This window comes from Gorilla gorilla, chromosome 1, assembly GCF_029281585.2.
Source record: "Gorilla gorilla gorilla isolate KB3781 chromosome 1, NHGRI_mGorGor1-v2.1_pri, whole genome shotgun sequence".
NCBI classification, from domain to species: Eukaryota; Metazoa; Chordata; class Mammalia; order Primates; family Hominidae; genus Gorilla; species Gorilla gorilla.
Window position 1 is genome coordinate 204,025,915 of NC_073224.2, and position 14,089 is coordinate 204,040,003.

The 14,089-nt window shown below is 40.2% G+C and overlaps 1 protein-coding gene across 2 annotated transcripts in view; it reads right to left on the bottom strand.

Moving 5' to 3' along the window:
• The window catches only part of AGO3 (argonaute RISC catalytic component 3), a 136,381-nt gene extending 123,370 nt beyond the window's left edge, over positions 1-13,011 (bottom strand). Inside the window, exon 1 of one of the 2 annotated variants that reach the window (XR_010131654.1) lies at positions 12,569-12,932. Coding sequence is in view for 1 of the 2 variants with exons in the window: in XM_019015255.4 (XP_018870800.1) it covers positions 12,569-12,587 (19 nt within the window). In the remaining variant the exon portion in view is untranslated. Of the gene's footprint in view, positions 1-12,568 lie in introns of both variants that reach the window. The other variant, XM_019015255.4, reaches the window with a different exon arrangement.
• Between the last annotated feature and the right edge of the window lie 1,078 nt (positions 13,012-14,089).

Genomic DNA, 14,089 nt, shown 5'->3' on the forward strand with positions numbered 1-14,089 from the left:
ATAAACAAAATGTGGTATATACATACAATGAAATATTATTCAGCCTTAAAAAAGAAATTCTGACACACACTAAAACATGATTAACTTTGAAGATATTATGTTAAGTGAAATAAGACAGGCCGGGCATGGTGGCTCACACCTGTAATCCCAGCACTTTGGGAGGCCGAGGTGGGCAGACTGCTTGGGCTCAGGAGTTTTAAGACCAGCCTGGGAAACATGGTAAAACCCCGTTTGTATCTACCAAAAACATAAAAAATTAGCCAGGTGTGCACCTGTAGTCCCAGCTACTCAGAAGACTGAGGTGGTAGAATCGCTTGAGCCCCGGAGGTGGAGATTACAGCGAGCCGAGATCATGCCACTGCACTCCAGCCTGGGTGATAGCGCGAGACCCTTTTATTTTTTTTTAAAAAAAAAAGGGCTGGGGGTGGTGGCTCACGCCTGTAATCCTAGCACTTTGGGAGGCCAAGGCGGGTGGATCACCTGAGGTTGGGAGTTCAAGACCAGCCTGGCCAACATGGTGAAACCCTGTCTCTACTAAAATTCAAAAATTAGCCAGGCATGATGGCAGGCGCCTGTAATCCCAGATACTTGGGAGGCTGGGATGAGAGAACTGCTTGAACCTGGGAGACAGTAGCTGCAGTGAGCCAAGATTGTGCCACTGCACTCCAGCCTGGGCAGCTAAGTGAGATTCTGTCCCAAAAAAAAAAAAAAAAAAAGATAGGCACGGCACGCCTGTAATCCCAACACTCTGGGAAGCCAAGGCGGGAGGATCATTTGAGGTCAGGAGTTCGAGAATAGCCTGGCCAACATGGTGAAACATCATCTCCACCAAAAAAATACAAAAAAATTACCTGGGTGTGGTTGTGTGCACCTGTAGCCACCAGCTACTTGGGAGGCTGAGGCAGGAGAATCACTTGAACCCGGGAGGTGGAGGCTGCAGTGAGCTGAGATCATGCCACTGCACTCCCGCCTGGGTGACAGAGCGAGACTCCGTCTCAAAAAAAAAAAAAAGAACCAGTCACAGAATGACAAACACTATATAATTGATATGATTCCACTTACATGAGGTACCTAGAGTAGTCAATTTCATAAGAAACAGGAAGTAGACGTGTGGTCACCGGGAGTTGAGACATGAGCAAATGCGGAGTTGTTAAATGGATATAGTTTCAGTTATAGAAAATGAAAAGAGTTGTGGAGATTGGCTGCACAACACTGAATGTACCAAACACTACTGACTATACACAAAAATGGTTAAGATGGTAAATTTAATGGTTGTATATTTTACATTTTTTAATCAAAAAAATTTAAAGAAAACCTGTGATGTCCAGCACTAAATTTTTGAAGCTCAAAATACAGCTTTGTTAATCAAAATTCAAACGATAAATTAATAAACTATTATCTGAATAAACTAAAAATTACATTTAAAAAATCTTAAAAGTCCTCCAAATAAATTAAATCCACAATTTAAAATATTTCCACATACATACAAAAAGATTCCAGATCCAGATGGCTTCACTAGAGAATTATACAAAACATTTAAGGAAAAAAATAACACCGATGTTATACAAACACTTCCAGAGAACAGAAAAGAAGTAAACACACCCCAATACAATTTATGATGCCAGAAAAATTCTGGTACTAAAACCTGACAAAAACACTATAAAAAAGGAAAATCATAAGCTAATCTAATTCACGAATATACATGCAAAAATCCTAACAAAATATTAAATTAAATCCAACAATATATCAAAAGAATGAGTTTGTATCAGGAATAAAAAATTGGGCTAACAATAACTTTTATTCAGTGTAGACGAAAAGAGACTAAAATGCTGCCTGAATCATTTGTTTTTAAATTCCGCCTTGTGTTTCTTTAAAAATCTCTTCAGAGGGCATAATCTTTCCTATCCTAGCCTGAGATAAGTAATACTGTACAAATTCCGTACTAGCCCTTAGTACTGGCTCTGCCAATTATCTAATCATTTGACTGTCACCAAATACTGTCCCTGAATTTGTTTCCTGATCTAAAAAATGAAAATAATACTTGATCTGCCTCTTTCTTATGAAACTTGTCAAGATCAAATTAGAAAATCCACAAATTCTAAAATTGATCAAGTTCTGACTATGTCTCAGGCAATGTGCTAAGTGCTTTTATTTTACACCATGCAGGGCTAAGTTTTTGTATTTCTGGTAGAGACAGGGTTTCACCATGTTGCCCAGGCTGGTCCTGAACTCCTGAGAACAAGTGATCTGCCCACCTTGGCCTCCCAAAATACTGGGATTACAGGCATGAGCCACCAAGCCTGGCCTGCTAGGTGCTTTTACATGCATTATCTCATTTAATCTTCATACCAACCCTATAAAGGAAGGAATCATTTTACAGATGAGGAAAACTGAAATACTTTGCCTAAAATTTTTATAGCTAGTAAGTAGGAGAATTGGGATTGTAACCTGCCATGCTGGACTCTTCGTTCTGTTCCATTAGTTGTTTATTTCACCAATACCACATTATCTTGATTACAGTAGCTTTATTGTGAGTCTTGAAGTTAGTTAGATAGTGTCAGCCCTCTGAGTTCTGAGTGAAAAAGTGTTATGATCTGACTTAAATTTTTTTTTAAGTATCACTCCAGCTGCTGTATGAAAAATTATACATAAGGGTACAAGCAGGGAGACCAGACAGCAGACTATGTGGCTGTCTAGGTGAAAGATAATGTTGGCTAGGACTACAGTAGTACAGTTAGGGGAGTGATGTGGATGTGGAAAACATTTAGAAGGTAGGCCTGACAGGAATTGTTAAATGGACTAGATGTGGGGTATGAGGAGAAACATTCTCAAGGTTTTTTGGTCTGTACAACTGAAAGAATAGAAGTGTCATTTACTGAGATAGGAAAGACTCAGTGATAGTAGCAAGTTTGGAGGGGAAATCAAGAGGATTTTAAGGATATGCTAAATTTGAGGTGTCTACAAGTAGATGAATAGTAAGCAGTTAGATGAGTGTGGAGTTCAGAGGAGAGGTCCAGGCTGGAGGTGTAAATGTGGGTGTCCTCAGCATAGAAGTGTTATTTAAAACCACTGGATTAGAGATCAGACAGACTGTGGCATGGATACAGAATACTAACCCCAAGGATACTCCCAATATTTAGAAATTAGGGAAATGAAAACAGCAAAGGAACTGGAAAAGTAACAGCCAACAAGGTTGGAGGAGGACCTGGAGAGAGTGGTACCCTGAAAACCAAATGGAGAAAAATAGTGTTTCAAGAAGAAAATGTCATTAGATGTGGATGAAATAAAATGAAGATCTGGGAACTACTGGGTTTAGCTAAGTCTTTGCTGACCTTGATAAAAACAATTCCAGTGAAGTGCTAGGGACAAAAACCCAACTGTAGTAAGTTCAAAAAGAATGGCCTGAATTTGATCAAGCCCTTGGATCCACTAGCAGTTTACAGGAAATTCAAAGGATTATGTTAAATTACATTGTAAAGATGGAACCAGCAAAATCCAGATCGTGAAAAATTCTAAAAGGACAAACAGCCCATAAATTGCAGAGGAGAAAAACAAGGAGAGAAAACTTACCGATTAAGACACTTAAAAGACATATCGATCAATCACAATGTGTAGAACTTATTTGGATTTTGAATCAAAAATTTTTTTTAGGCCGGGCGTGGTGGCTCATGCCTGTAATCCCAGCACTTTGGGAGGCTGACGCGGGCGGATCACCTGAGGTCAGGAGTTCAAGACCAGCCTGGCCAACATGGTGAAACCCTGTCTCTACTAAAAATACAAAAATTAGCCGGGCGTCATGGCGTATGCCTGTAATCCCAGCTACTCAGGAGGCTGAGGCAGGAGAATCGCTTGAACCTGGGAGGTGAAGGTTGCAGTGAGCCAAGATCATGCCACTGAACTCCAGCCTGGGCAACAGAGTGAGACTCCATCTCAAAAAAAAAAAAAAATTTTTTTTAATGCAAACAGTTTAAAAAATAATATGTGAGACAAGTAAAAATTTGAACGATTAGAAAATTTTATAAGTGATTATTATTTTGCTGTGATAATGGTACTATATCATGAGTCCATAACTTTTATAGTTACTACTAAATATGAATAAAATCATATTATATCTAGAATATGCTTCAAAAATATAAAAGAGGGAAAAGTAGAAGAGAAGCGATTGGACGTGGGTTGATGACTGCGTTTGGGTGGTGGGTACAATAGAGTTTATTATACAGTTCTGCCTATATGTATACATCCTAAATTCTCTATAGTAAAATATCATAAAAAGAGAGAAATGTCCATTTCCTTTGCATGTGTCATCTCTTTTTACTATCCCATTGTACAGATAAGAAAATTAAGGTTAAGGAAGATTAAATGCACTGCCCAAAGTAGCAGTTAACTTTTTCTGATAGACTATTTTAGGGAAGTTTTAGGTTCACAGCAAAATTGAACAGAAGGTAGAGATTTCCCATATGTCCCAGGCCTCCTGCCCTGACATACACACAGACCCCCTACTATCAACATCCTCTACAAGAGGAGAACATTTGCACTCAAACCTATACCGACACATCATTAATAAATTTCAGTTAATTTAAGAGCCAGAATCTGTCTCTAAAACCCATGCTTTTTACACTATATCACACTGTCAATTTTTTTCTCCATTGTCATTATTTTACCTGGTGCTTTTTAAATAATTTGGCACAAAGCAAAATTCTGTTGCATGAATAAGCAATGAAGAGAATTCTATAAATACTAATCAAGTTTAGTATCCAGAAAATATTCTGGATATTTTCATAATATCCAGAATATTATGAAATATTTACATTACATAATAATGTAAATTAGCAGATGAAACAATTCTGTCAATACAATGAATTATACTTCCAATGAAGCATATTTTAGTTATTTAACAAATACATACTGCCCACTAGAGTTGGAAATATAACTACACAGAAATACAAAGCACTATCTGGACTTTCTCTCGATATCAAACTTTTCTTTCAGCAGTTATTGTATGTACTGGATAATAACTAACCAAACTAAATTTCAAACATAAAACCATACATTTCCAAAGCACACATGTGTCCATGTTGTTCATTCATCTAGTAATCCAATGTGTACCAGTTGGGAAGTCTAAAGCTAAACAATAGCCTACAGCAAATGTGACTGATGAAAAAAAACAAGCAGTGAATAAATCAAAATCAACTATAACATATACTATAGCCAATTACTAACTTATAGATTTTCACTGGAAACATTTTCTTTAATATTCATGGAATACTGTTTCAGTAATTCTACTTCTAACAATTTATCCAAAAGCAAGCACTGGACCAGTATACAAAGACATATGTACTAGAATACTTACAAAGTTTTAGTCATAATAACAAAAAACTGGAAAAAATCTAAACCACTATCAATGAGACTGATCAATATACAGATAAAATTAAATGCTATGTACTCAGTATAAACTATTATACTGTTATATAGATGTAAGTAATGATATGTGAAAGATATTTACAACATATTACTAAGTGGAAAAAGAAGGTTAGAAACAATTCGTATGATAAATATATGGACAGACGGATGGATGTCTGGGAAGATATACAAGAAAGAGTTAACAATGGTTTCATCTGGAGGATAGGATCATATTTTCATCTTCTATTTGAGACATTCTTATATCGTTTGTTTTTTAAAGTAATAAACATGTAGTTACTATTTTATAATCAGAAAAAGAATGCATTTTTGGGCCGGGCGCAGTGGCTCATACCTGTAATCCCAGCACTTTGGTAGGCCAAGAAGGGTGGATCACCTGAGGTCAGATCTGGTTCAAGACCAGCCTGACTAACATGGTGAAATCCCATCTCCACTAAAAATACAAAAATTAGCTGGACATGGTGGCGGGCACCTGTAATCCCAGCTACTAGGGAGACTGAGGCAGGAGAATTGCTTGAGCCCAGGAGGCGGAGGTTGCAGTGAGCCGAGATCATGCCATTGCACTCCAGCCTGGGCGACAGAGCAAGACTCCGTCTCAAAAAAAAAAAAAAAAAAAAAAAAAAGAATACATTTTTGTTTTGGAAAAAGAAATATACTGTGTTGATCTCAAAATGTGACTTAATGAAATGTCTCTGATTTTATACATGTTAAGTCTGCAAAGCTACGTAGTAAACAGCATGGAACTTCAGGAACCTCCTACCTGCTAATTCCACTTTTTCATTCAATGAATCTGTCCAAACATACCGCACTTATTATTAGGCTCACTACAATTAAATAATCACTTATAGAATAGCCAGCCAGTTGAGGGTTAAGCTTATCAGGTGGCAGTATGGGAAACAATTTATTTCTTTTTTTGAGCAGAATCTCGCACTGTGATCCAGGCTGGAGGGCAGTGGCGCGATCTTGGCTCACTGCAACCTCCGCCTCCCACGTTCAAGCAATTCTCTTGTCTCAGCTTCCCAAGTGGCTGGGATTACAGGTGTACGCCACCATGCCCAGCTAATTTTTGTATTTTTAATAGAGATGGGATTTCACCATGTTGGTTAGGCTGGTCTTGAACTCCTAACCTCATGATCTGCCTGCTTCAGCCTCCCAAAGTGCTGGGATTACAGGTGTGAGCCACCACATCCGGCTGGGAAACAATTTTTTTTTTGAGTTGCCCAGGCTGGAGTGCAATGCCGTGACCTCAACTCACTGCAATGTCCACCTCCCATGTTCAAAGGATTCTCCTGCCTCAGCCTCCCGAGTAGCGGGTATTACAGGCACCCGCCACTATGCCCGGCTAATTTTTTGTATTTTTAGTAGAGACGACGTTTTACCATTTTGGTCAGGCTAGTCTCGAACTCCTGACCTCAGCTGATCCACCCGCCTCAGCCTCCCAAAGCACTGAGATTACAGGAGTGAGAAACAATTTTTAAAAGGCATTTCCTCCCTTGCAAATAAAAGGGGACATTTCCCTTGTTATTAGTAAGAGCCCATTTTGCTATCTATTCTTTCATCATTTTTAAAGTTCACAGAAATACTATGTCTCTCTCATATTGTTAGAAGATTCAGAACTCAGTTAAAATACCAAGTATTAGTAATGACTCAAAAGTAGTATTATGTAAGCTTACAATTGAGAACACATTCTTGTAAAATTTCTTCTACAAATGAAAAACCTAAAAATATGGGTGGGCATGGTGGCTCACTCCTGCAATCCCAGCATGTTGGGAGGCTGAGGCAGGAGGATCATTTGAGCCTAGGAATTCAAGACCAGCCTGTGCAACATAGTAAGATCCCGTCTCTACAAAAAATATTTTTTTAATCTAAAAATATCTCACATCAATAGACTGTAGATACCACGTTCTGATTTCCCAAGAACTTGACAATTTGGAAATGATGTATAAAATAACTGGCTGATGTAAAACAAGGAATTCTAGGGCAGGTGCAGTGGCTCATGCCTGTAATCCCAGCACTCTGGGAGGCCGAGGTGAGTGGACTACCTGAGGACAGGAGTTCAAGACCAGCTTGGCCAACATGGTGAAATCCCATCTCTACTAAAAATACTGAGCCAAGATCGCACCACTGCACTCTAGCCTAGGCGACGAGGGCAAAACTCTGTCTCAAGCAAACAAACAAACAAACAAAAAACAAGGAATTCTTCATTTCCTTAAACTGACATTTCAGACTAATGCACACTTTTTTTTATTATAACCAAACCACAAAATGCCCACATTTTAATGCATAAGAGAAAGCATCAGTTGTGTGACAAGGTTTTGCTGAATCTCAATAGTTGGTTTTTTTTTTTTTAAGCAGTGGCTAGCCAAAGAAAGTCATTAATATTAACACAGATAATGGCAGAAAACCACAGAAACTCCAAATACAGAAAGGCTGTTCATGTATCCTAACAGCATAACCATTATGGCTGAAAAACCACACAATATTCTTTCTCACATCTGTTTTGTTAATGAGCCAAGAATGAGGGTCTATTCAGTATCCAAGACAACTGAATTAGAAGGTAGGAATGTCTGGTAAATGCTGTTCATCTCAACAGTCTGAGACTAAACAGGTCTGGAAAGGATACTGATCTTAAATAAATTATCTTTTTAGTTTTACCTTCCTGAAAACAGAATTATCACTTTGGTCTTTTTTCCCCTACCCATTAGCAACAACAAAAACTTATAAATTACTTTTTAAGATTCTAGTTTTAAGTACTATAAGATAATATGTTTTATTAGATTAACAATATTTTAATTCACCTTTCAGGTAGATCCTCAAGTATTTTAAGAATATAGAAACCGATGTGAAACTAGATGGCTATATTATAAAGCAAAATGGTATTCAACTAGAATCCATCAGCTTAGACAATTTGGCAAGAAATCTACTCTGAGCCAGGGTTTTTCCATATACAACAGAGAATTCTTCCAGGAAATGTCCCCTTTACAGGGCCCCAGGCCTCTTTGCATACTGTCAGGCAAGGCAGTAACTAAAAAACGCAATGTTCCCATTGGAAGATATAAACTAACACAAATTAATTCTAAATTACCAACTTATTACATACAATTCTCCAAAAAAGCAAAATGAAGTAGCACGTAGATATCTTTTCATTCATTCTAATGGCTTTCCTAAACAACTTAATTCCTTCAGTTTTAAAAAACTAAACAGATTAGTTTAGAATTTGGTTTAAAAATGTAAAGAATGGTTATATGAGGCTGATAGAATCATGGGTAATTTTGTAAATGTCTTCATGTTAACTGAATTATATTTGAAGGTTATCTATATGTTTTTTCCCTTAAGTCTTTTTTTAGAAGGAAAAACTTATTTTATGTCTCATTTTTTGTTTTCCCTCGGAGTCCCTTCATTGAAAGAGAAATTCTAAACCAAATATCAAAACAACCTTGCACATTTTTATAAGTCCCACTGCCAGTCAAGTGCAATAAATATATTTTTTTAAAGTCATAATGGTCACTCCAGGGCAGCATAAGCCAAAATTTAAGTGACAACCCAGTAGAAAAACCTTTATCACTTTCAAAATTCATGCCCACAGACAGAGCAGTAATTTGATTTTTTTTCTTCAAGGCAAAGAACTACAAGTGAGAAAATTTCTATAACGACAAAAACATTTCTCAAAGTTATTAAAGAAGATTGTTTTCTGGGAGGCCGAGGCAGGCAGATCACCTGAGGTCAGGAGTTCAAGACCAGCCTGGCCAACATGGTGAAACCCCGTCTCTACTAAAAATACAAAAAATTAGCCAGGCATGGTGGTGCGCGCCTGTAATCCCAGCTACTCGGGAGGCTGAGACAAGAGAATCACTTGAACCCAGGAGGTGGAGGTTGCAGTGAGCCAATATCATGCCACTGCACTCCAGCCTGGGCGACAGAGCAAGCAAGACTCCATCTCAAAAAAAAAAAATAAATAAAAAGAAGATTGTTTTAAATACTAAATTGGGACCCTGATGGCATTACATATTTTAGTAGGTATTTTTAACCCATAATTTTTATCTACATCATTCAAATCCCAATCTTGATTTAGTTCTAGCTTCCCATATATGCAACTTTTATTCCTTTGGAACTTGGTTCCAAATAACTTTTCTAAAACTTTTATTATTAAATAAATGCAGAACTCTAAAACAACTATTTTCAGACATGAATTTAAAAGTGTAAATAAGAAAGAAACAGTCTATTCACTTTTGCAAGACTGTACAAAACTTCCACCAAACATCAAACAATTTGCATGTCATTAATTTAAGGTAAAAGTAAATGTTTTTCTTCCATTATAAAGTGTAGTTCCTCTGTCCTAAACGGTAGTCTAACATTACCTGAAAACACAGACTAGAATAGTATGGACCTAAAAAATGAGTACTCAGGAGAAGTAACATCATCAAGCATTTCTGCAGCTCCCTATTCCCACTTTATTTAGAACTGAAACATAACCTATACTCTTAGTTCAGCAGTAATTAGACCATAAAAAACGGTGTTTCATCAGATGTTCCCCAACTAAAGAGTCACAGACACAGATGTTAAACTGTTGATTAATTTTTAACTAATTTCGCCTTTTTTTTTTTGTTAAATCAAAGTTCTGATGGTACTAAATCAGTAGATTGCACAAGATATCCTTAAAAAGCACTTAAAATATTTCATATGAAAGAACAAATACTAACTTATATGGTATTTGTGTTCGAGGTTCCCTAATCTAAACAAATTTAACAGTTTTCTGTGTATCCACCGAACAACTAGAATTCAAAATATCCTATCACAAGATGATTCCTGAGAATCTCCACAAAAAAGAAAAACTTATGGCAGAATTGGAAAGCCAAGATTCAATACTGACCCAATAGACTTTTTGAGAACATTTATACTAAAATTTTAAAATCAAAATACATGTCAAATGATGATTTTTTTTTTTTTTTGAAACAGGGTCTTGCTCTGTCACCCAGGCTGGAGTGTAGTGGCACGATCATAGCTCACTGCAATCTCTGCCTTCTGGGCTCAATCCATTCTCCTGCCTCAGCCTCCCAAGTAGCTAGGACTACAGACATGTGCCACAATTCTCGGCTAATTTTTCTGTTTTTTGTAGAGGCAGGTCTCACTATGTGACCTAGGCTGGTCTCCAACTGCTGGGCTCAAGCGATCATCCTTCCTCAGCCTCCCAAAGTGCTGAGATTACAGGCATGAACCACCACACCCAGCCTAAATTATGGATTTAAAATTTAGTTGCACAGCTATGCTTTCAACTTAACGCTAAGCCTACCAATTATACACAAGTCTCAGGAATAATGAAAATTTTGTTTCTGATGTCAATCTTGAGCCAAAGTATAGCTTATCTTCATTATTAGGCTACATTCAATCATGTATAAACTGTACTGAAGAAAAAACTTTACTTTTCAAGAGACCCAAGCATATAGTTGATAATCTAACTACACACTTCCCCAAATGTGAAGACAGCTAAATGGGTATCCATTTCAGCAATGGGACACCCAAAAAAGAAGAGGTAAAATGTATTTTCTGAGCTGTACTTGGCTTAGTTGTACCAGTTGACTACGTGGTTTGATGTTACAAATGTTTTCTAAGACATTGCCCATATATATGGGCACAATATCATATGAAAAACCCTAAGGAGAAAAAGAAAAAACTTTAAAAACTTTTTTGAAATATCTTTAAAAGTTTTGGGATGATTAATAAAGGGTCTGACTTTCATGATTTGTTTTCCAGACTTGACAACAGGACAGTTATGTACAAAGATCACCTATGGTCCCAAATAATCACATTTCCTGTACAGTAAAACAGCAGTATGGTAATTTTTTAAAAAGGGCAGGACAATTTCAGAAATACACAAATCAAAACTGAATAAGAGTCGAAATCTTTTCACAATCCAGACAGACTTTCTGTTTTTAAGACAATATGGGGGAAAGCGAAACAATGGAGCAGGAAAAAGAGATATGGTCTAAATTGATTAGAGAAACTTCCATGTAACAAAATTTGTAAAAAAAAAAAAAAAAAATTTTGTAACTCTCCCCATCTCATCTCCCCAGTTTGAGTGCTTTTTTGCATCCATTTGACACTTAATCTATTCAACAAAGTTCTTAGCTATCGTTATGTCACTGGTTTCTTTTACGTAAGTTTTTCTTATATCAAATTGGCAAAAAGAGATATGGAATTCAGGAACTTGTAACACCATCAGTAACAAGACAGCCCCGCAAATATTTTGAAAATTAATTTACGAACTTGTGATCGTCTGAAGCATACTTTCAAATTTAATAAGCCAAGCATGATCATTTGTTAGGCAAACCGTTATGCAACACCTTTCTGTCCCTGAATTAATTACTTTAGAACCATAAACAATACTTTTCCTTTTTTAAGGACAAGTACTATCCATGTTGCAATTTTCTCTTAAGACTGCAAAACTGCTGCTCTTGCCCCCAGAGATAAAGCAGTTTTCTTAAATTCCAAATTTCCAGGAATATGACAACTACTTCTCTAAGGAATAGAGAATGAAAAAAAATATACTGTCAGCAATTTTAAGATCCACCTCCTCGTATAAGCAGGGATCCAGGCTGCTATGACATTTCCAAGCTCCTCAGAAACTACCTACCATGCTGCCACAAACAACAGAAAAGAACTCGAGGGTAGGAGCAATGCCATGTTGAATTTAACGTTGCACCAACACCTCCTTCGAACTTAATTTGAAGTTATCCGTTATCTCAGTGTATCTTCACAACTATCCTAAGAGGTAGGTAAGGGAGCTGGCTGGCTGCCCAGCCTCTACGGAACACACAACCTGGCTAAAGGACACGCACTCCAACTAGACAATGGCAAACCATTCTAAAGTCTAGAAGAAGGGTACTCCAGCAAAGAGTAATGCCGCCTAGATAACCCCAAACTTAAATCCTCCAAGCGTTTCCCCGCCTTGCAGTTTCGCCGACTCAGGGGCCCCCAGGGAACTGGGGCTGGGCTGCGGGGAGGTCGCGGAGGAGCAGGGCGAGGGGCGGGAGACCGAGCGATGCCCGCCCGACGCTCACCTCGCGCACCTGGGCCGGGCGGGAGGAGCAGGGATGCTCAGAGGACAGTAGCTGGGTGACATCCCCTACCTGGCCCAGCGACTCTGACTCACCTGCGGAGCCGATTTCCATTCATGGAGCTGGGGGGAGTGCTTCGAGGGAGAACGGAGCCCGCCACTGGGGGCAAGGAGGCGGCCCGGGGGGCGACGCGGCGCGACGCGACGGGCACTCTCACTCGGCCCCGAGGCGGGGGCGGCGACGGCTTCCCCTGAGCAACCGCACTCCGAAAGCTCTGGGCCGGAAGAATCGCGGACGGAAAACGGCACAGGACTAGGCGAGAGGAAGGGGAGATGTGAGGCGCGGACAGAGGGGAGTCCCGTCCGGAAGTTGCATCGCCCGCGGCCGCCGACGCTCCCACCGCTCCTCCACGACTGAGGGCCACCGCCGCCGACCTGCCCGGGGCCGCCCCGGAAGCTCGCCGGCGTCAGTTCCGCTGCCTGGCTTGCCCGGCGTCCTCGCCTCGCCTCTGGGCCCCGAGCCGTGCCGGAGCGACGTCGGGGCGGGAGCGGCCGGCGCGGAGGACGCCGGGGAGGTGTCCGGGAGCCGGGCCACATGCGGCGGGCTCGGCCGTCCCCCGCGGGGCCGTGCCGGCCGGAGACAACGCGGAGGGGCAGGACTACTCGCGCCGCACGAGTGGGGGCGGTGCCTGTCTGCGGCGACGTCGCGGCTGGCGGCGGGGCTTAACCTGAGGAGTAGCCTACCTGGAGCCGGCGGGTGAAGGACCCCGACCTGCCGCGGAGGCCCCGAGCCGAGCCCGCTGGGGTAGGGCCACCCTCCTTCCTGAGCCCCCGCCACGCCCAGTCCGATCCACCCCACGCGCCGCCTCCTCACAGGCGGTCAAGTGACCACCGCAATTGACCTAAGTCCTAGGCTGCTTTAACGACCATTTTTAGGGAAAAAAAAAAATGTATTATAGTTTGGAAAAGATGACTAACAGGAGACTACACAAACATCAGATCGAGTAATTTCCATGTTTAAAACTCTTTAATAGCGCCTCGTCACACTTGGAAAACCCAAACTCCTTTCCAGGGTGAAAACGCACGGCGTAAATGGGCCCCGCCTGTGCTACAGCTATACTGGTTGGCTCCCAATTCCCCCAACGGGCCAACCGCTGCTTTTTTCTGACTTGGAGCTTCTCTGCTTTCGGTTCCCTTGGCCAGGAACCCTCTCTCTCCTCTCCACCCTCCCCTTACGCCCTACCCCACAGCTTTTTTTTGCGTCTCAACGAAAAGACATCTGAGACGCCTTTTTCGGACCACCCATCTATGGTGGGGCACCTGTTAGTCTACTACAGTATTGCCTTGGTAGCCCTTTGCCCAGTCTGTTATTTACTACTTGTGTGCCCCCCACCCCACTTGAATGTCAGGCAAATATTAGGTACTTAATAAATATTTGTTGCCTTAATGAAACATACTATTTTATTCAGGCTGAGGAATCATTCATAATTTCTCCCCATGTCCCTATGCTTCAGTAATACGGTTTTTTTTTTTAATCAAAATAATTTTTTAAAGAGGAAAAGGAGAAAGAATATCCTATCTTCAGTTCCCCTCACTGTGGGACTTTGGATCAGTCAC